Below are 22190 nucleotides of genomic sequence, written 5' to 3' on the forward strand. Positions count from 1 at the left end.
GCCTGGACACAGTGATAGGTAAAAGGAAGGAATTCCTGAGGGGTCACTTATCATTGGAAAAAGAGCGAAGATGGTACAGAGTTCAGGAAAAAATTTGAACTTACATCTGGGGTATATTTAGTCTCCCTTGCCTTTGTACCCAAACTAGCTGGCATCTTCAAGCATATGTTATAGCATCTTAGACGGAAAATGCCATTTGGTAAGGAAACTTGATGTGTGTTATGGACTGCTTTTTCTAAACAAATTACAGTGCTATAGTTTATTTTGTTGATTAAAAAGAAGTGTGAACTTGTGCTAATTACAATTACAGCGTAACTTTATAGCAAAAAACCATTAATTTATTAGGCATATGATGAAGAATTTCTGAACTCCTTTTATTGATTTATTCAGTACACACCATACACATATATATACACAAATGACTGAATAAGAAAATATCTATCTAGCTTGATTCTCTCCTAAAAAATAGGAAACTGAATCCTAAGGAAATATCCTAAATGATCTCTCCTTTTTTATTCCTAAAATACTTTCCTAAATTAAAACCCTAACTTTGAATGCCGAATTTCAACACTCCCCCTCAAGCTGGAGAATATATATCATATAATCCCAGCTTGCAAGTTAAGTCTTCGAAGTTAGGCCTAGGTAAAGCTTTGGTGAGGATGTCTGCGGTTTGGTGCTTGGTAGGAACGTAGTTTAATTTAACCGTCTCACTAGTCACCTTCTCTGTGATGAAGTGTTTGTCAATCTCAACGTGCTTGGTCCTGTCATGATGCACGGGATTCTTTGCTATGCTTATAGCTGCCTGATTATCACACATCATCAGAATCGGAGATGAACTCGTTTGTCCCAGTTCACTAAGAACCCTTTTTATCCAAATCCCTTCACAGATTCCCTGTGCTAGAGCTCTGTACTCAGCTTCTGCACTACTTTTGGCTACAACTGATTGCTTCTTACTCCTTCAGGTAACAAGATTTCCCCAAACAAAAGAACAGTATCCAGAAGTGGACCGCCTGTCAATGATGTTTCTTGCCCAATCCACATCTAAGTATACTTCAGTGTCACGATTCTTTGTCTTTCTGAAGAATAGACCTTTCCCTGGTGTCATTTTTAAATATCTAAGAATCCTGTAGACTGCTTCCATGTGTTCCTCAGTGGGGCTGTGCATGAATTGACTTACAGCACTCGCTGCAAAGCCAATATCTGGCCGAGTGTGTGAGAGATAAATCAAGCGCCCGACGAGTCGCTGATATCTCCCCCTGTCTACCGGTGTACTCTCTTTCTCGATACCAAGTTTCTTCTGACTATCCATAGGAGTATTAATTGGTTTGCATCCAAGCATACCGGTCTTCTTAAGAAGGTCGAGTATGTATTTTCTTTGAGAGACTACAATTCCCTTCCTTGATCTAGCCACTTCCATACCAAGGAAATATTTCAAATTTCCAAGGTCTTTAACTTCAAACTCTTCGGACAAATACTTCTTCAAATTCTGTAATTCCTCCATATCATTCCCAGATAGAATAATATCATCGACATAGACTATCAATATGACCATTTTCCCGGCATGAGACTTCTTGACAAATAGAGTATGATCAGCCTGACCTTGTTTGTAGCCCAGCTTCAAGACTGTCTTTGTGAATCTATCAAACCAGGCTTGGGGAGATTGTTTAAGGCCGTACAAGGATTTTTGGAGTTTGCAAACCTGATTCTTTGTCATACTTCTTTTGAAACCAGGTGGTATTTCCATGTAGACTTCCTCTTCTAGGTCACCATTTAGAAACGCATTTTTTATGTCCAGTTGTTGCAAACACCAATCTTGATTGACAGCCAATGAGAGAAGAATCCTGATAGTGTTCAGTTTTGCAACAGGAGCAAAAGTCTCCTGATAGTCTATCCCATAGGATTGTGTAAACCCTCTAGCTACCAAACGAGCCTTGAATCTCTCGACTGATCCATCTGCTTTGTATTTTATGGTGAAAATCCACTTGCACCCCACGAGCCTCTTTCCAAACGGCAAATCTGTGATAGTCCATGTCCCATTCTTCTCAAGTGCATCAATCTCATCTTGTACTGCCTTCTTCCATTCTGAAATTTTGAATGCCTCTTGTATTGTGTTGGGAACCTGAGTATCATCAAGAGAAGTAGCAAATGCTCTGTAAGATGGTGATAGCCCTTCATATGTAACATAATTCCCAATTGGATGATCTATACATCTCCTAACACCCTTCCTCAATGCAATCGGCAGAGTAGAATCATCAATGCTGGGAATTGACACCTCTCCAACCCTATCCTCACCTATGTTCTCTTTAGGTAGACTTGAAATGGAGTCAATATATTGGCCACATGTTGGCTGTGATCCGTGCTCTAATTCCTATCTTTTCCTCCTCCTGATGTATACTTGTAAGTTCTCATTAGCAAGTTGTGGGGCTATAGGTTGAATAGGCGTGGGAGACTGGATGGTCACGAGAGAAGGAACATTGGTCACGGGAGAAGGAACATTTGTGGGCTGGGCTGGCTGGATTGATGACGACATGGGTGTGGACAACTCAGTGGGCGCAGATTGGAAAGGATTTGGTGATTCTGAGTGAGAAAAAGGTACAGCCTCAAGAAGAGACTCCCAAACTTGATGTTCATTCATGTTCTCCCCCTGAACATGAGATTTGGGATAGAAGAAGACATGTTCAAAGAAAGAGACGTCCATGATGGTGTAAAATCTTTTGTTTGTTGAAGAATAGCATTTGTACCCTTTTTGGGTTGGAGAATACCCTAGGAAAATGCACTTATTGGCTTGAGGAGCAAATTTGCTACGATTCTGAGGATACACATGAACGAATGTCGTGCAACCAAATACTTTGAGTGGTAAATCAGAAGAGGCCGCACGGGTGTGAGGGAATTTTTTTAAGAGAAGTTGACGTGGGGATTGAAAGGTAAGCACTCTGGATGGCATACGGTTAATCAAATAGGTAGCTGTGAGAATGGCTTCCCCCCAGAAATAGTTCGGAACATTAGAGGAAAACATAAGGCACCGGGCAACCTCCAAGAGATGTCTATTCTTGCGTTCAGCCACCCTATTTTGTTGTGGGGTGTCAACGCAAGAACTTATGTGGATAATGCCGTGATTTTGAAGATAGGTACTGAGACTACTAGTAAAGTATTCCTTTGCATTATCTGACTTGAAGACCTGAATTTTGGAATTGAATTGATTTTGAACCATAAGATTGAAGGTTTGAAAAATGTGCCCGACCTCTGACTTTTCTTTCATAAAGAAAACCCATGTTACCCGTGTATGATCATCAACGAATGTCACAAACCATCGAGTGCCAGAAATATTTTTTATCCGTGAGGGACCCCACACATCACTATGTACTAAAGAGAAAACAGTCGAAGGTTTGTATGGGATTTGAGGATATACTGTTCGAGTATGCTTTGCAAACTGACAAATTTCACAGTGATAAGATGCTGGATTTTTATTGATAAATAATTTGGGAAACAATTTTGTAAGGTAAACAAAGCTAGGATGACCAAGGCGATAATGTAACATTATAATCTCACTATCTTTATTGACCTTAGAATTTGACACAGAATTGAAAGACTCTAACAGACTTTGAGACTGTATGCAACTTGCTTGAGAGACTTGGTTTGAGAATCGGCCACATGGGAGGAGGTAGAGCCCGGAACACAGTTCAGCACTGCCAATCATCTTCCCTGATTTCAAGTCCTGAAAAACACACGAGTTTGGATAAAATTTAGTAACACATTGGAGATCACGGGCCAATTTGCTAATGGACAAAAGATTACAATCCAAGTTTGGAACATGGAGGACAGAGTCAAGATACAATTCTTTAGTAAGTTTTATGGAACCTGTCCCGACAATTTTTGACTTTGAACCATCAGCAATATGGACGGATGAATGACCATTACTTGGCTTGTAATTTTGAAGAATGGCAGCATCTCCTGTCATGTGATCAGAAGTACCTGTGTCCACTATCCACGGCTTCATTCCTCCTCAATTAGCAGTGAAGGCTGTCCCGGTAGTACTGCCACTGCCAACTTGGCTTAATAGTTTCTGTAGCATCTCTATCTGCTCTTTGTTGAATGGACTCGGCTTAGGAACAGATGTGCTCTCAGAGTTGGCAGCCACGTGTGCTCTGCCATCTCTATCAAACCGTGGCTTTGGTTTCCAATCAGCTGGTTTACCATGAAGCTTCCAGCAAGCCTCCTTATAATGGCCTAGTTTCTTACAATAATCACACCAAGGCCTATCCTGTTTTTGACGATCTCCACCACTATTATTAAATGACCGAGCAGCAAAGGCAGAGGCATCCAATGTTGGGGCAGGTTGCTCTTTGGATCCCATCATCACTTTCTTTCTACTTTCTTCACGCCTAACCTCTGAAAAAGCCTCCCTGAGACTTGGCAAGGGTTTAATGCCCATGATTCGGCCTCTAACATCATCCAATTCCCTGTTTAGTCCTAAGAAAAACTTGAACAGTCTCTTTTGTTCCACAATCTGCCTGTATGTTGCTGCATCATCCGAACATTTCCATGAGTGAGTCTCGAATAAGTCAAGTTGCTGCCAATACCTTGTGAGTGTGTTGTAATACTGAGTAACTGACTGTTCTCCTTGGCGGAAGTCATGTAGGGCTGATTCAACCTGAAAAAGTTCTAAAGTATTTTCAGAACTCGAGTAAGTTTCTTTGGCTGCATCCCATATGTCCTTTGCAGTCCCAAACAGCAAGAAATTTTCACCTATGTCATTGTTCATGGAATTGATAAGCCATGACATGATCATGCTGTTTTCAATCTTCCACTTCCTGAAACCCGGTTCTGTAGTTTCTGGCATGGCTGCTTCTCTAGTGAGGTACTCATCCTTTCCTTTACCGCAAATGAACAGCAACACAGATTGTGACCACTGTAAATAGTTATGGCCATTTAATTTGTGTCCTATGATGAGAATAGGAGAGGAATCACTGCCACCAAGGTTTGGAATTTCAGAACTGCCCCCTGATTCTGGTGCTGTGACGCTGGATACTTGTGATGATGTCATTCCGTATTTTGTCATGGAGATGAGGAAGACAACCGAATATGGTTGCTGGAAATAGGGAAGAGGAGGAAACCAGAGATACCGGCCTGAGATACAACCGAATATGGTTGTTGGAAATAGGGAAGAGAAGAAAACCAGAGATACCGGCCTGAGAACAGGGACTGATGGCCGGAATGAGAGATGGCCAGAGAGAGAGATGGTCGGATTGAGAGATGGCCAGAGAGACTTGGCCGGAATGAGTCATGGCCAGAGAGAGAGATGGCCGGATTGAAAGGTGGCCAGAGAGGTTTGGCTGGAATGAATGATGGCCTGAATAAGAGGCGGCCAGAAGGGATTAGGGTTTCAGAAAACTGGCTTTGATACCATGAAGAATTTTTGAACTCCTTTTATTGATTTATTCGGTACACACCATACACATATATATACACAAATGACCGAATAAGAAAATATCTATCTAGCTTGATTCTCTCCTAAAAAATAGGAAACTGAATCCTAAGGAAATATCCTAAATGATCTCTCATTTTTTATTCCTAAAATACTTTCCTAAATTAAAACCCTAACTTTGAATGCCGAATTTCAACAGATCTGCATATTCATAATTCAGATAGAAATTAAATTGGGTTTAGGCCTATTTAGGTGGCTTGATGTCTCAAACAAAGCAACTAAATATAAGATGACTCCATCCCATCCTGGTCCATTGGTTGGGTTGGGCTTTGGTTTGGTTGGTTTTTAACACCGAGAAGGGGGGCTGTTGGTTAGGTGTTTTTGAGATGGTACCTTACAATTGCTAATCACTCCCCTGATTTTTCCAATTGTTTTGATCTTCTTTTTTAATCTTATTAACAAACAAGCAAAAACACAAGCAAGAATGGATGCACCAACACTTTCCCAACAAGGTAGTCAATGCAATTTACACGCAAATGAGTCAACACTCCCCAACCAACATTTATAAGGCATTTCAACTACTCAAAAAACACATTTTCAAATTTCTATTAAAATCAAAACCAAATTAGAGATTATTTCACACTATTCCAAAGATTAAATGATCCAATTTCAGCCCATTTTCTCAATCAACCAACATAATATATTAATGGAAATTTCATAAGCTAAGATAAACTAATGGAAAGATGAGATAAAGGTAAAAGACAATAACAACTAGATTTAATGTGGAAAACCTTCAAAGAGAAAAAACCACAAGCCTACAAACGATAAAAAATTCCAGCATGAAGAAAATTAACTAAGTACAAAGATTTACCTAGCCCAAACCTTCAATCCTCTCCTAGACCATTTGCCTAGAACCTTCAAACTTCAACTACCCACTTTCTTCTTCTAAAGCATACTTGGAGTCCACACCAAATTTGATCTCAGTATTTTCTTGAATCCACATATGATGAATATGAGAGTAGAGATGGAACTCACATTGAATCAACCTTTTTAAAAGAATTTTTTCTCACTTAAAAGATGATTTTTAGCTCAACACCCATAAAATTTTCTTTCAAACCAAACGCTCCCAAAATAGGTAAAGAACTTGAAGCTCAAGGGAGACCACCTAGTTCTCATAGTTGTGTTTCCCTCATCTAGAAAAGAGCTTAAATACTAGGGTTTTAAAACCCATCAAATGACTAAGATTTGTTTGGAAAAATAATGAAGATTCACCGATGTGATCGAATCTTGATTGATCAAACGAGAGTGGAATTTTGGGTACAACAAAAACTATTACCCTTTAGTTTGATTGATCAGAAATTGATCCAAATGTTTTAACACAAATTTTGACACTCCTAAGCTTTACCTCCATTTTTCAACAGAAGGATTGAAGATGAATCTCACTTATGGATAACAGGGGGTGAATAGGTGTTTTTTAAAACAATTAGAGATGGTATCTCACAAATGAGCACAGTTCCCCTGTTTTTCCCTTATACAATGATCTTTTTCAACCTTATGAACAAACAAGCAAATCACAACTAACAACGGATGCACCAACACTCTCCCAAACAAGTAATTCAATGCAAGTCACATGCAAATGAGACAACACTCCCCAAACCTAATATATAAAACATTGCACCAATATAAAAAACTCTTTTTCACATGCCCCTTGTCATCAATCAACAACAACTAACATATATCTTGTTCTTTCAAATATTCAATAGACACATTTCAGCTCATGCTTCAATTAGTTCAATCACCATAATGCAAAGAAAAATATCATAAGCTCATGAAATGCTAATCAAAAGACAAGATAGAAAGGAGAGACAATGATACCAATTTTTTTAACGTGGAAAACCTTCGAAGAGATAAAAAACCACAGGCCTCAAGCAATCAATTAATCCACTATGAAGAAAAAATAGCTGAGTACAAGGTTTTACTTAGCCTAAGTCTTATCCTCTCCCGGACCACTTGTCTAGAACCTTCAAGCGTCAACTACCACCATTATTATTCAAGAAAACACTTGGAATCCACTCCAAGCTTTGATTTCGGCCTCTTCTTGAGTCTACACAAGAAGAATCTTGGGTTTTACCTTAATAAGTTGGATATGAAAGCAATATGAGAGATAGGATGAAGAACACAATGAATCAACCCATTTGAAACTAAAGATTTTTCACTCAAAAACTTATTTTCAATTCAAACCCATAAATTTTCTCACAAGACAAACACTCCCCAATATTGTAAGAGAAACTTGAAGCTAAAAAACCTAGGGTTTTTTCTCTCATGGCTGTCCACTCTACATCTGGAAAGAGGGCTTAAATATTAGGGTTTTGAAACTTATCCAATGGTTGAGATTTGTTTGGAAAATCATGAAAATTCGCAGGTGTGATTGAAATCTGATCGATCGAACAAGACTGAAAAATCTGAGTTCAAGATAAACTGTTACTCTTTAGTTTGATTGATCAGAAATTGATCCAAATGTTTTAAACACAATGTTTTACACTTTTAAGCTTCACTTTCATTTTCCAATGCAAGGATAAAAATTTAAAATACGATTGATCACTGTTTGCGATCATCCATCACCTCAAATGTACTTACCAATTCCTCTAGCCATCTTCAAACACGAACAATTTGGAAAAGGCAAGTGTCCAAGAGAGGATTTGAAGAATATGAGCTACAAGACATAATGAGAATTTTGACCCGGAATTGCCAATACACAAAATAACTTATAAGGATAAATGATTAAAACTTTGTTGATCAATGTTTGATATTATCTTTCACCTCAAAAACACTTAGCGTGTCCTCTAGCAATCTTCAATCACAAACACTTTGGAAATGACAAGAGTCTGATGGAGGATTTGAAGCAATTGAGCTAGGAGAAACATGATGGGAATTTTGACTTGGAATTGCCAACACACAAAGATGCTTACATGTTCCACTCCCCCTACTTTTAGCATTGGTAGAATAGGTGTATGTGGAGCCCAAAAAATACAGAGCCATCACAAGAACACCCTAGAGAAAGGATGCCCTATTAAAAGAGCTCCTTTCTCTAGAGAGGGAGGGTGTTAACTTTCATTTGCATTCCATTGTTCTCTTTTTTATGTTTCTTCTGACTGATCTGTGTTTAGTTTTGTTCTCTTTTCCTCTTCATTTGGGTGCTGCTGGCATACACCCTATCTGGATAGGATTCAGCCCTTTTTGCATTCATTTTTCTTTACTTGTAAAATATATGTTCTTAATATTAACTACACATTCTTTTCTTTCAATCAATTCAGTGTCACCTAGTTTTGTTTCATCTTTCTTTTATTTACCATTTCAATATAATGAAAATGGTTGTTTCTGATAAAATAAACTGTGTTGCTAATGATTGGAATTTATAAAGAGATACATAATACCATTTTGGTTTCCAGCAGATTAAATTGTGGCTGAAAAACTGGATAATCCAGGTCCATGTCACATATGCAACTTCCCATGATCAAAATGCTATTTGAGTCCTATACAACTTGCTGAGTAAAAAATGTGTATTGTTCAGATCTCAAAAATTGAAAATGAGAATTGCTATGCCTTAGTTTTTGTTCCAAGAAAGTAGGATAATTTCTTTATGTATTACTTTTGTTTTTTGGTTCTGTTATCTCTTATATATATATACTTTTTTTTTTTGTTACAGCTAACCTGGGTTAGATGTGATCTTATGGAAATGGATTTCATTATGTCCTCAACAGAAAACAGTTTGACCGAGCAGCTTCTTCCCTCCAAGCATTCATTTTTTATTCGTCAATCGAGGTACTGGGGTTGTTTTATTCATGTGACCTTCCATATCTCTTCTCGCCTCAAGAATTGTCTTGCTAAGTATGCGGCACTACTGTTGTCAATATATCTCAATAAGAAATTTAAGCATGCAATAAAAAGGCATAAAATAGGCACTGATATGGTTTTAGATTGAAGTGTGTGGTGTACTCAAGAAAACATAATTTCAAAGATCTTTTCAAAGAATCAAGTGTTGAAATTTCATTGCTCTGTTTGGTTGGTTATTGTGTTCTGGCAATTATGATAAATTTCATTTCAAAGATCTCCTGTCCAATATTTAGAATGAAATTTGTTTAAGTTATTAACTTTCCTAAAAGCTTAAGCTGTTAGGATGTGGGCCCCATAGTATACATATGTTCGAACACTCTCCCTCACAAAGTAAAACAAATAGGTTTGTTATCATAGATAAACAGGCAGAAAAATATATGGGGGAGGACTTGTACATGAGATCTCTGGTTAACCAGAGATTTGATACCATGTTAAGTTATTAATTTTCTAAAAAGCTTAAGCTGTTAGGATTTTGGTCCATTCATATCATGCTCTAATAAAAGTAACACTCATGGAGCAATTATTCTATAGGAACTTTTAGTGATTAAGATTTTGTTTGATTGACATCTTTATAATGAAGTTACTCTGCCAGGGCATGGACAGGGGTGTTTTCAAGATACTATTAAACTGTGTCAGCAGATTCAAAGTTATTGAAGGGAAAAAAATGAGTATTTGAACTCTTTTGGAAGGACTGAATGTAAGTTTATCGAATGTGAAATCAATTCTTATCAATATGAATCATTGTATGTTTCAAACTAGGGCAAGACTACAGTAGGTCGTCTGGGCTCTGTCTATGAAGTTAAATCTTCATATTCTTTATTGCAGGAAGCTTCTTATTGATTTTTAAAATTAGGTAAACGATTTAGGCTAAAAAATCAGTGGACATTTACGAGCCATCAAAAAGAAAAATAAGTTATAGGCATGGCTCAAATTTCAAGAAATGTAGCATATCATGTGTTAGAGCAGGAAAATTTTATTAAAATATTCATAATGTTAGAAGCAATGCTCTGTAACTTAATATTGAAACCATTTAAATGCAGATATAAGTTCAATTGTAACAGTATACCACATGCATAACAATAAACCATTCCTTTTGATTCAGTGTGACAAAGTGGAAATGAGTGAAGAAGTGCAAATGAGCTATTAACAGTGAAATGAATTCATGAGAAGGTAGAGGTAGGCCTAATTAGGGACATAGGTTCAGGAGTTGGTTGAGATGCTTTGGCCCTGCTAAAGATCGATGACTTGCCAATGAGGAGTTGTATGAGCAGGTTGGAAGCGATGCAAGGGTTAGGGGAGAATGTAAATGATGGGGGCCAAGGTAATGGGAAATTAAGCATTGCTTTATGATTTAATGAGCAATATGGGCAAAGGTGGAGTGGAACAACAAGATAGGTTGTGTGAATGAACCCAAATAATCAATCTAAGACTCTGTTTGGTTGAGGTTTCAAGAATTGTTACAATCATATACATGCTGCATTGTCTATGTGAGGATATATTTGCTTTCAGATTTTAAAACTTTTGTCTCATATATTTTTTGTAGCCAATAGTCTGTTTGGTTAGGTATGTGTTTTTCCTTCTCCATATCTCTCTTCTCCCCCCTCACCCCACTGCTTTATTTTGTGAACATGTCTGCCCACATGTGTGTATTGTCTGGTAACAAGATTGTTTGGAGGCATTTTGCTTCTAAGATGTTTCTAGGATTTTTATCGTACATCCTACTTCTAAGAAAGCCTTTTTAACTCTCTCTCTCTCAACAAACTAATAGCACTTTACTTTTTCTTCTCTTATATATCTTTTCTAGATCTGGTGTACGGCATGCTAATGTTCTACTAAGGGGAGCAGTTTTTCGGACCTTTTGTATCAACTTTTTCACTTACGGTTTTCCGGTAGGCATTTGTTTTTTTCTTTTTTTTGTAAGATTTCCTTCCTTTTGCAAATAAATCTCTTGCTTTCCAACTCATGTGATACTAGATGTTGACCACTCGTGTTTTCCAATTTGGATGATTTTTATCTTTTCAGTAATGCCTACTACTTATGCTTTTCCATGGAGTTTTCTTTGTCTTTCCCCTTCTCTTGATATATATTGATACAATTGAGATTATAAATTTTTTTTACTTAAAGCTTTCAGTGGTGAATATGGCAGATCTCCTTGCTTGCACTTTCATTTTGGAGTTTCCATTTTGCAAGCCTCTGTGCACTTGGATTACTTGCATATGTTGGTCACCTTCTATATGCCTTTCCCTCTGTGTTTCACCTGCACCGTTTAAATGGATTGCTTCTTGTTTTCATTCTCCTGTGGGCGGCCAGCACATATATCTTTAATGTGGCATTCGCTTTCCTAAATAAGAAAATGGGGAAGGTAATCTCTGTTATCTCTGTTCTGGTAAATCCTTTTGTGCTCCTGTTCATAATTATAGTTGAATTCTCTTGGTGAGATCTTTTAGCATATGTTTGTAGGACATGGAGATTTGGGAAACTATTGGCTTATGGCACTACCCTATTCCAGGATTTTATCTACTAGCACAATTTTGTCTTGGAATTCTTATTGCTTTGGGTAATCTTGTGAGCAACTCTGTTTTCCTTTACTTGTCTGATCGAGAAGGACAATCCACAAGGGACAATTGTACTACAGAAGGTTAGTAAATAACATAGCGTAAGTTGCTAGAACACTTGTATCTTGAATATTTTTGCTAATTTTATTTTGGGAAGATAGCTTATTGACCTTGCTTGATACGTAATATTAATTATGTCTAGGCCAAAGCATTAACATTCAAGATACTGTTTATGCCTGTACCAATATCTGATGAATGAAATAGATACTTCATGCACAAAGAATTAACATAAGTTAGCACCTTGGTGCTTATTTGTGTGTACACAAAATGGAGATATATATATATATCAAAAGGAAGCACCGAAGGGGAGGAACCACTTACACAGGAAATATAAACAGGGAGCTCAAAATAGTGCAAAAGGCAACGACTAAAGGAAACAGAGTTAAAGAAAGAACACCTTCTAAGGGTCAACCCAAAACTCATAAAATAAGTCAAGGCATCACAGTTCATAAAAGTCTGTGGATAGATACAGTAAGGAAAGCTACTGGTCTCCTGATGGGGAAGATGTCCACAAGAATAGCAATTTGTCAGGAGGATACTTTAAACTTGGAACTCATCTTTTCTTTACCATCAGTGTTCCTATGTTGAAGTCCTTCTAATGACTCCTCTGAGTGTAGCAGATAATAGCCCTTTTTTCTTGATATTAGCTTGAATGGCTTAGAACATAATATTGAATAATTCTATCAAATATTCAACTATTAGATATGTCTAAGTGTCACATATAGCTAGAACCCTTGCTTTGAAGAGCCCTGATAGCAGTGGAATCTTTTATTTGCTTCCTTCCCAGTAGTATTTTTCTTATTTGGCATAAATTTAATTAAAGCATAAACAATGAAAATGATTTTTGACAATTTTTTCCTGTGCTTTTTTTTTTTCCCTACTTTCATTTCAGTTATTTATTCTTAAAAGGTTGAACATTACTTTGAACCCTTGTGTATTCTTGTACAAGGAAGTCTATCAATAGATAGACAAAGGAAAGCCACCAGTCTCCTGATGAGGATGAGGTCCACAAGACTATCGATTTAGCTGAAGGATACTTAAACTTGGAAATTGTCTTTTCTTCACCATTAGGGTTGATTGAATTCCTTCTAATGATTCTTTGTCTTAAGCATGGGAAATAGTAGCACTTTTTTTTCTTGATAGGAACTTGAAACATCACAGAACATTACACTGAATATTTTGCCAAATATTAAACTGTTACATACACGTAAGTGTCAGATACTGCTAAACCCTTACTTTGGAAGTGCCCCAATAACAGTGGAATCTTTATTTGCTTCCTTCTAAGCAGCATTTTCTTATTTGGCATAAACCTAACCAAAGCATAAACAATGGCAATGGTTTTCACAATTCTTTTTGTGCTTAGTTTCTTTCAGTTATTTATCCTTAAAAGGTTTCAGCCTCATCTTATATCCATGTTTTTGTGATTGTATCTCCATAAATTTCATCATGATTTTCAATTTCAGAAAAAGAAGAGACAAAAGTATTGATTGTAGCCACAATAGCATGGGGACTGCGCAAAAGCTCTCGTGCTATAGTGCTGGCGCTGATTTTTCTTATTGCCACGAAGCCTGGCTTCATTCATGCTGTATACAGTATGTTCAGTCCCTCACCTTTTTTCAACTATTTTTATTTAAATTTTCAATTTCTTTATGCATTCACTCAATAAAGTCTTGTTTTAAACTTTTAATTCACATGCTCCTGGAAGGCATCCATCTTTTCTGTCTTTTCAGATGCCTTTGGATATGGTATCACTGAATTAATTATTAGTTATTTTGATGTAGAGAAACTTAGTAATGTACTGACTCGTGCTGATTTCTGTATCATACCTCAGTGATTTTCTTTATGATCCATCTGTTGAGTCACACCATAAGTAGGAGGATACGCCAGGCCCTGATTGTTCTATGTGAGGGGCATTTTGCGCTTTTGTACATTCTGCAGCTCAACTTGATTTCCAAAGCATTAGAACAGAAAGGCTCATTGGCTAGGGAACTTCTCTCACAGTCAGGTAAAATATTCCATTACATCCTTCCTGGAATTGTTATAAAGTTGTAGATGCAATTTAGGTTTGTTAGTAAGATACACCTTGTTTAACAGTCAATCTATTTTCACATATTATGAATTCTTGCAGGTCTCCTTGAGGGTGATAGTTATGGGGATTTCTTGAAGATAGCGGTGCTTGCATGTTTTTGTGCCATTCATAATAATGGGTTTGAAGTGCTCTTCTCATTTTCAGCAATTGTGCAGCATGCTCCCCGCCCTCCAATTGGGTTTAGCGTCCTCAAAGCTGGATTGAATAAATCAGTTTTACTATCAGTTTACACGTCAACATCCAGAGAGAGCCAACACAATAACTCTTCTCATGGTAGGGTTCAATCTACAATCAAATAAATGCTGCATGCTTTTGATCTCCTTTAGTTCTATTTATATCTTACTTGTTTCAAAATTTGATTTCAATTTGCCTGTATCATGGTAGGGGTACCTTATTGTCTTAAACATGACAATGAACCAAATTTTATTACAAATAAAGTCATTAAATGATTTTTTTCTTTGAACTTTCAGAGAGAAGAATAGCATTGTATCTGAGTGCTGTGGGAAAGAAGTTTCTTTCTGCATATCGATCATGTGGAACCTACATTGCATTTCTGACTATCCTCGTCACACTATACCTAGTAAAACCTAATTATACTTCATTTGGTTACCTTTTGTTCCTTCTACTGTGGATGAGTGGGCGGCAGCTTGTGGAGAAGACAAAGCGACGCCTTTGGTTTCCTCTGAAAGTATATGCAGTTGCAGTATTTATGTTTGTTTACTGCTTGAGTGTCTTCCTCAGCTTTGAGACATGGGTGTCTACAATAGTAGATCCTTATACTGCCTTTGGCTATAACCCGGAAGCTTCAATCTTGAAAAACATTTGGGAATCTCTAGCTGTTTTGATTGTAATGCAACTATACAGTTATGAGAGGAGAAATAGCAAGAACTTGAGATTGGAGGATCGCGATGCTCTAGAGCTTGGAGCTTTTGCATTTGTTAAACGCCTTCTGATTTGGCACAGTGAGAAGATACTATTTCTTGCATTATTGTATGCATCTCTTTCCCCAATCAGTGCTTTTGGTTTTTTGTATCTTCTAGGCGTGGTCATTTTCTCAATTTTGCCAAAATCTTCTCGGGTTCCTTCAAAATTGTTTCTAGTGTATTCAGGACTCCTTGCTTTGGTTGATTATCTTTTTCAGATGTGGGGAGGCCATGCAGACATGTTCCCTGGTCAAAAGCGCTCTTATTTGTCCCTTTTTCTGGGTTTGAGGTTGTTTAGTCGGGGTTTCTCTGGTTTGGAGTCAGGCTTGAGGGGAAAAGTTTTGGTTATTATTGCATGTGTGCTTCAGTACAATGTCTTTCATTGGTCGGAAAATATGCCTAATGGTTTTGGAGTTAGAGGAGAAGGGGAGGGGCCTTGTGCTCTGTTTGGCTCTGCAGAAGAATTTCCGAATGATGTTCTCTCTTGTATCAAGGAAAGTAAGCCATCTAGAGATACTACTCCTCTCTTAGGGAAAAAAGAAGAAAGGAGCAGCTCATTGCCATCTTTTAACTCTGGCATCTCTCAGTGTTTCGATCAGATGCATTCTGAAGCAGGAGGCTCAGAAGGTGGTAACAGTAGAAAAAGTTCATGTAAGTATGCTTGGGGAAGTCCTAAGGAGGGTGATAAATGGAACAAGAAGCGGATTCTTGTCTTTAGAAAGGAGAGGCTCGACATGCAGAAAACTGCCCTGAAACTATATATAAAGTATGGGATAGAGAATATGTTCAGTCTCTTTGGCCTTGAGATTAACATGATTGCATTACTTCTTGCCAGCTTCGCAGTGTTGAATGCAATCTCTTTGCTTTATATTGCTTCAGTTGCTGCTTGTGTTATTTTACATCGGCAAATAATACAAAAACTGTGGCCCATGTTTGTATTCTCATTTGCTTCTGTTATCATTCTGGAGTACTTGGCCATTTGGTTGAATCTGACACCTTGGAAGCAACATGCCCCCACTGAGGAAAAATTGCCTTGCCATGACTGTTGGAGAAGCTCTGATCTTTTTTTTGACTACTGTAGAAAATGTTGGCTAGGTATATCTCTCAAGTGATGGCTAAATAGGATGCTAATATGCATTTTTTCTTAATTTTGTCTTATTTACATGGACTGGTTCCAATTCTCAGTAGTATTGTCCTGCTTCTGCTTCAGCCCTTTTTTTATGCATGATTACAGATCTTTCCTTATCTTGAGGATAAAATAATAGTTACCAATTTTTTTGACTCAAGTTTCTACAGAATGTTCAGAGGCATGATAGAAAGGCTTTACTGCCGCCAGTTCATGTTACTTATTGATACCTGCCATCTGGCACTTGTTTCACTTGTGGGATTCTGAGAAAATTGGTCGCATGTTTGTTTAGGACATTTATATAAGTCAAATATGTGATACCGAAACCTCATAAAAGTTAAATGATTCTGTTTTGCTTTTCCTTACATTTTAAATGAGTCCTTTATATAAGTAAAATATATGATACTTTGGTTAGGGAGATTATTCTTTTTTGCTTTTCCTTACATTTTAAATGAGTCTATCATGCTTTTCATGGGATTTCAATCTTCCTTCTGTTTTTTGATGCTTGCTCAAAGCAAGAAATTTTCATTATTAAATGTCCTTGTATTCTTTTTCTGTTATCATGTTAGTAAATTTGGTCACAACACCATTGAACATTATGATCTTATTTGTCCATGCCATGACACTTGAAAAATTGAAGCATTTCACTTCCATTGATTTCAGAGCACTTCATTGAATTTTGTTTAATCAGAAGCAGGACAAATGTTAACTTTAGCTACCATTTTGCTTTCCTTCAGGAATTGTTGTTGATGATCCCCGTATGCTGATTAGCTATTATGTGGTTTTCATGCTTGCGTGTTTCAAGTTCCGTGCCAATTGTTTGTCTAGTCTTTCAGAGGCGTATACATATCAAAAAATCATGTCCCGATTTATGAAGGCATCGGTGTTGAGTGATCTATCATTTGAAACAAAAAGCATGTGGACATTTATCGACTACTTGAGGCTTTATAGTTACTGTCACTTACTAGATCTAGTTCTTGCTTTGATTTTGATTACGGGAACCCTTGAGTATGACATTCTGCACCTTGGCTACCTTGGCTTTGCTATGGTTTTCTTTCGAATGAGGCTTGAAATACTAAAGAAGAAGAATAAAATCTTCAAGTTCTTGCGAATGTACAATTTTGCTCTAATTGTTCTCTCTCTTGCCTATCAATCTCCTTTTGTAGGAGATTTCAGTAAAGGGAAATGGGAAATGATAGACTACATAAGTGAGGTGATTGGATTTTATAAATATGATTATGGGTTTCGAATTACATCGAGATCAGCACTTGTTGAGATTATCATATTTATGCTGGTATCACTGCAATCATATATGTTTTCATCCCAGGAGTTTGATTATGTGTCAAAATATCTAGAAGCAGAGCAAATTGGAGCCATAGTGAGTCAGCAGGAGAAAAGAGCTGCTTGGAAGACTGCACAGTTGCTGCTTATCCGTAAATCTGAAGAGCAGAAACGCCATCGTAATCTGCAGGTAGAAAAGATGAAATCAGAGATGCTCAACCTACAAATCCAGCTTCAGAGCATGAGCACCAATTCAAACTGTGGTAAAACTTCTCCCAGGAATGAAGGTCTTAGAAGGAGATGGAATTCTTCTCTAGATTCACACAGGGTGGATGGCAACCCTGACAAAGGGGAAAATGAATTAAAGAAGGAAGGCACTGATTCTTTTTCCCATTTCAATACGATTGAATCTCCAGAAAGAGTAAGAACTGGAAGTCCTTCAGCAGTAGAGTCCAGGAAGCATTCAGGGGATTCTCTTCCTGAGATCATTGAACTCAAGGAGAAAACTACAAGTTATGATTTTTTGTATTCAGACCAAAGAGATAAGGCAAAATCCCAAGGTAAGGAAAACCCAATAATTTCAGCAGTGCATCTTATTGGTGATGGAGTTTCTCAAGTTCAATCTCTTGGTAATCTGGCAGTTAACAATCTTGTAAGTTTCTTAAACATAGATCATGAGGAACCACATTCAAATGAGCCCTTGTCTGAGGATGGGATGTATGATGAGATAGAGAGTCAGGAAGTGGGCTGCAAACATTTTGATCGAACATTTTCTACGCATTCTGGTACTGAGGGTACCATGTCGGATTCTGCATTCCTGCAAATTGGTATGATTTTCAGATACATGTGGGCCCAAATGCGATCGAATAATGATATTGTTTGTTACTGCTGTTTCATTTTGATGTTCCTATGGAACTTCAGTTTGCTTTCTATGGTTTACCTTGCGGCTCTATTTTTATATGCTCTCTGTGTAACTACCGGCCCAGGTTTTATTTTTTGGATTGTTATGCTAATTTACACTGAAATGTGTATTTTGCTTCAGTATTTATATCAGATCATCATCCAACATTCTGGATTGAGCATCCATCTGAGCTTACTTCAGGAATTAGGATTTCCTTCTCATAAAATAGTGTCATCTTTTGTTATCAGCAACTTGCCTCTATTTTTGGTGTATTTCTTTACTCTCTTACAAGCCTCCATTACTGCAAGAGAGGGCGAATGGGCGGTAGTTACAGAATTCAGCTTTCTTAAGAGAAGAAATCTTCATCAGAAGGAGACAGTAATGAGTTGCAGTTTTAGGAAGAGATTGCAGAAATTGATCTTACCTATAAAAGATGCGATGAAGCTGATGATAAGAAGTCTTCATAGATATTGGAAATCACTGACACATGGAGCAGAAACTCCTCCTTATTTTGTACAGCTGTCTATGGAAGTTAACTTATGGCCTGAGGATGGGATTCAGCCAGAGAGAATTGAGTCAGGAGTAAACAAGGTGCTCAACATTGTTTGTGAGAGGAGATGCAAGGAGAAGAACCTAAATTATTTCCACTTGGCGAGCAGGGTTCGTGTTCAAAGCATCGAAAGAAGTCCAGAAAACCCTAATATCGCTCTGGCTGTTTTTGAGGTGGTTTATGCCTCCCCATCTAAAGAATTTACCCCAGTGGAACGGTACCAGTCGCTAACTCCAGCAGCCGATGTAGCAAATGAGATTTTAAAAGCTCAACTTGATGGAATGTTTGAAGAAACAAGATTCCCATATCCTATACTCTCTGTGATTGGTGGAGGGAAAAGGGAAATTGATCTGTATGCCTACATCTTTTGTGCAGATCTGACAGTTTTCTTCTTGGTTGCCGTTTTCTATCAATCAGTCATAAAAAATAACAGTGAGTTTCTTGAAGTATATCAACTTGAAGACCAATTCCCAAAAGAGTTTGTATTTATTTTAATGGTAAGCCTTTTTTTCCTTTTGATACATTCTTCATAGCTTAAGTTTCAATTCATTTTATTGAGTTGTATGTCCATTGTGGTTTTACATATTACAAATCCATCAAATCCCTAATGGGGCCATTCTACATGAAAAAAGTTTTCCCCACAACTGATGATGTGGATCAGTTTTAGGATTTAAATAAATGAAACCATCTCAAATGTTGACCATCCGTTGTTATAAAGGCTGCATTGTCTGTAAAGGTCCCAATTAGTATGAAGTTCTGTACAACACTTGGCATTAAAACACAATTCATCAATTTAATTTTCATGGAGCATTGAAATATGCCCTCAATGAGCTCTTTCCTAGCATAAATTTGCCTTAGAATTGGATGAGTTTTATAGTAAGTTCATAAAATTATGGTGGACTATTTTCCGAAGTGTCTAATACTTGTATTGACATGAAACAAATCTCAGAATCTGAGTCCTTGAGTGGACTCAAAGAAGGCAAGTTGCAACAGCTAATCGAGCTGGTTTCTTGAATCTATATTATTTCTAATAAATCTATTATCTTGAGCGAATTTTTTGAAGTGATTAGAGTCGTTTCTCTTGCAGATTATTTTTTTTCTGATAGTCCTTGATCGTATCATATACCTTTGTTCATTTGCCAAGGGAAAAGTCATCTTCTATGTTTTCACCCTTATCCTCTTCACATTCTCTATCACAAAGTATGCCTGGTGCATGGAGCCTTCACACCAATGTGGTGGACAACTAGCACTCCGTGCCATTTATCTCACAAAGGCAATTTCTCTTGCACTACAGGCCATACAAATCCGATTTGGGATTGCTAATAAGGGTACTTTGTATCGTCAGTTTTTGACAAGTAGTGTTTCTCAAATTAATTATGTGGGTTTCCGAATTTATCGTGCTCTGCCATTTCTTTATGAATTGCGATGTGTACTTGACTGGTCCTGCACAACAACATCTTTGACTATGTACGACTGGTTGAAGGTGAGTTAGTTGCAGCTTTCATCCTATAAATTTTTTTACTTATTTAAATTTTAAACTGCTACTACTATCTCCTTTTAGCCTCAACCTTCATACTATTGTTATTATTATTATTATTGCAATGCTGTTTTTGTTGTTGTTGCTGTTGTTGTTATTAGTAAATAATTGTATTTCCCCCATATTGTTGGTTGGTTTTTTGTCGTAATAGCTGTTTTCATAGAATAGTTATTTGAATTCCTGAATTCCAATCATTCATGCACATAATAGAATGGAGAGTAAAGATAATCCTCCAGTTGACTAAATGTTTAAGGGATCATCTTCTTGTTGCAGTCTCTTTTTATGTTCTGGAGTACTTTGTGGATCATGGTGTGGATACTTTGGACAGATTATATTTGTTCCAGTAGCCAATAAGTTTGGTTCTTTGGAATATGCCTACATGTGTATATATGTGCATATTGATGTATATTTGTGTTTGTATGTCTATCTATAGATATATGGACATGGATATATGTAGGTGTCGTGTATGTCTGCACAGCGATATACACTTTCTAAACAGTTCTATAATGTAACCAAATAGGGCAAAGCATTGATTTGGAGATCCCATCTTAAAATAGGTAGTTAAAGTGAAACTCCTTTTGTTGCGTGACATTGTTTGAATTAAGACTTTGCCAATGAAATTTTACATGAAAGCTTATGCCATTGGGTTTGGGGCCTTGTCTCCATCCTTAAGATTGGAAGTTACAGAGATTGCCTTTTCTTTGTTCTTGCTCTCAAATAAATAAATAAATAAATAAATCCATCACTTTATCACTCCGGGCTTCAACAACAACAAATCAACAAATGAAAATAGATTTCCATCCCTTTATAACCATGGCTTCTTCATTTTTTTATGGCTCTTCCCATTTCAACAGGGAGGTTGATTCTTTGCTTTCAAATTCTTTAAGACTCTATTATAAAATTCTGTAGACATGCTTGAAACACTGGAACTTTAAAGGTAATGCTTTGACCCAAATTTTTGGAGCATTCTAGGTATCGAGAATGACTCATCTTATAAATTATTCATTGTTAAAGTTTGTCAGCAGTTTGGTCTTGTCAACCTCAGCCCTACCTGTGCGTATACAAGTTTATTACTGTGAAATGAGTATGTTTAAGATGTTGAGAAACTAACTGGCGTATTTAGACATTAAGGAATGCCTAGATTATTGCGATGCTATCTTACTTGGGAATATTATGAATTTCATGATTTATTTCAAAACAGGCTAGGTTTTGAATTGTGAGATCAAGTGGTAGTTTGGTACCAAGGTTGCAATTGATAACGTTCTCTATCCTTCTAAACAAAATATCAAACCAAGTTGCATGGCAATTTTCTATTGCCTAGTCTTCATGTTCCTTAATTCTATAGAATATTTTACTAGAAAGATGATTGCTTTGCACATAATATGATCAATAAATTCAGTAGGTAGTTTTGCCTCGTTATAGGTATGAGGATATATATATATATATATATTTTGTTTTGTTTTCTTATATACCTATTAGTTTTAGTATATAACATGAATGCTTAAGATCTGACATGAGCTTTCTTCTCAGTTGGAGGATATTCATGCCAGCTTGTTTCTCGTCAAATGCGATGCTGATTTAAATAGGGCTAGACACCAACAAGGGCAGAAGCAAACCAGAATGACTAAATTCTGCAATGGGATATGCTTGTTCTTCATATTGATGTGTGTTATATGGGCTCCTATGCTGGTGAGAGTCTTGAACCAAATCTGATAATCTGTTCTGGAAAATCTAGTTTCCACAACATTCTTTAGCAAAATTTCAACAATTCGGGAAAATCTAAATAATATAACTAGGCTTACCATACCTTTTTGACACATTGGACTCTTTCCCCAGTTGAAAAGAAAAA

General features: G+C 37.0%; 1 protein-coding gene across 3 annotated transcripts in view; it reads left to right on the forward strand.

Annotated features, from left to right (window-relative positions):
• The window catches only part of LOC100245172 (piezo-type mechanosensitive ion channel homolog), a 35453-nt gene that overhangs the window by 10383 nt on the left and 2880 nt on the right, over positions 1-22190 (forward strand). For all 3 annotated transcript variants that reach the window (XM_010661773.3, XM_059742625.1, XM_010661777.3), the window contains 11 exons: positions 9132-9247; positions 11124-11208; positions 11466-11681; positions 11780-11957; positions 13398-13526; positions 13766-13939; positions 14063-14296; positions 14494-16041; positions 16810-19301; positions 19892-20287; positions 21872-22030. In XM_010661773.3, the coding sequence (XP_010660075.1) occupies positions 9132-9247; positions 11124-11208; positions 11466-11681; positions 11780-11957; positions 13398-13526; positions 13766-13939; positions 14063-14296; positions 14494-16041; positions 16810-19301; positions 19892-20287; positions 21872-22030 (5727 nt within the window). The remainder of the gene's footprint in view (positions 1-9131; positions 9248-11123; positions 11209-11465; positions 11682-11779; positions 11958-13397; positions 13527-13765; positions 13940-14062; positions 14297-14493; positions 16042-16809; positions 19302-19891; positions 20288-21871; positions 22031-22190) is intronic.

The sequence above is a fragment of the Vitis vinifera genome, chromosome 14, assembly GCF_030704535.1.
Source record: "Vitis vinifera cultivar Pinot Noir 40024 chromosome 14, ASM3070453v1".
Classification (NCBI taxonomy): Eukaryota; Viridiplantae; Streptophyta; class Magnoliopsida; order Vitales; family Vitaceae; genus Vitis; species Vitis vinifera.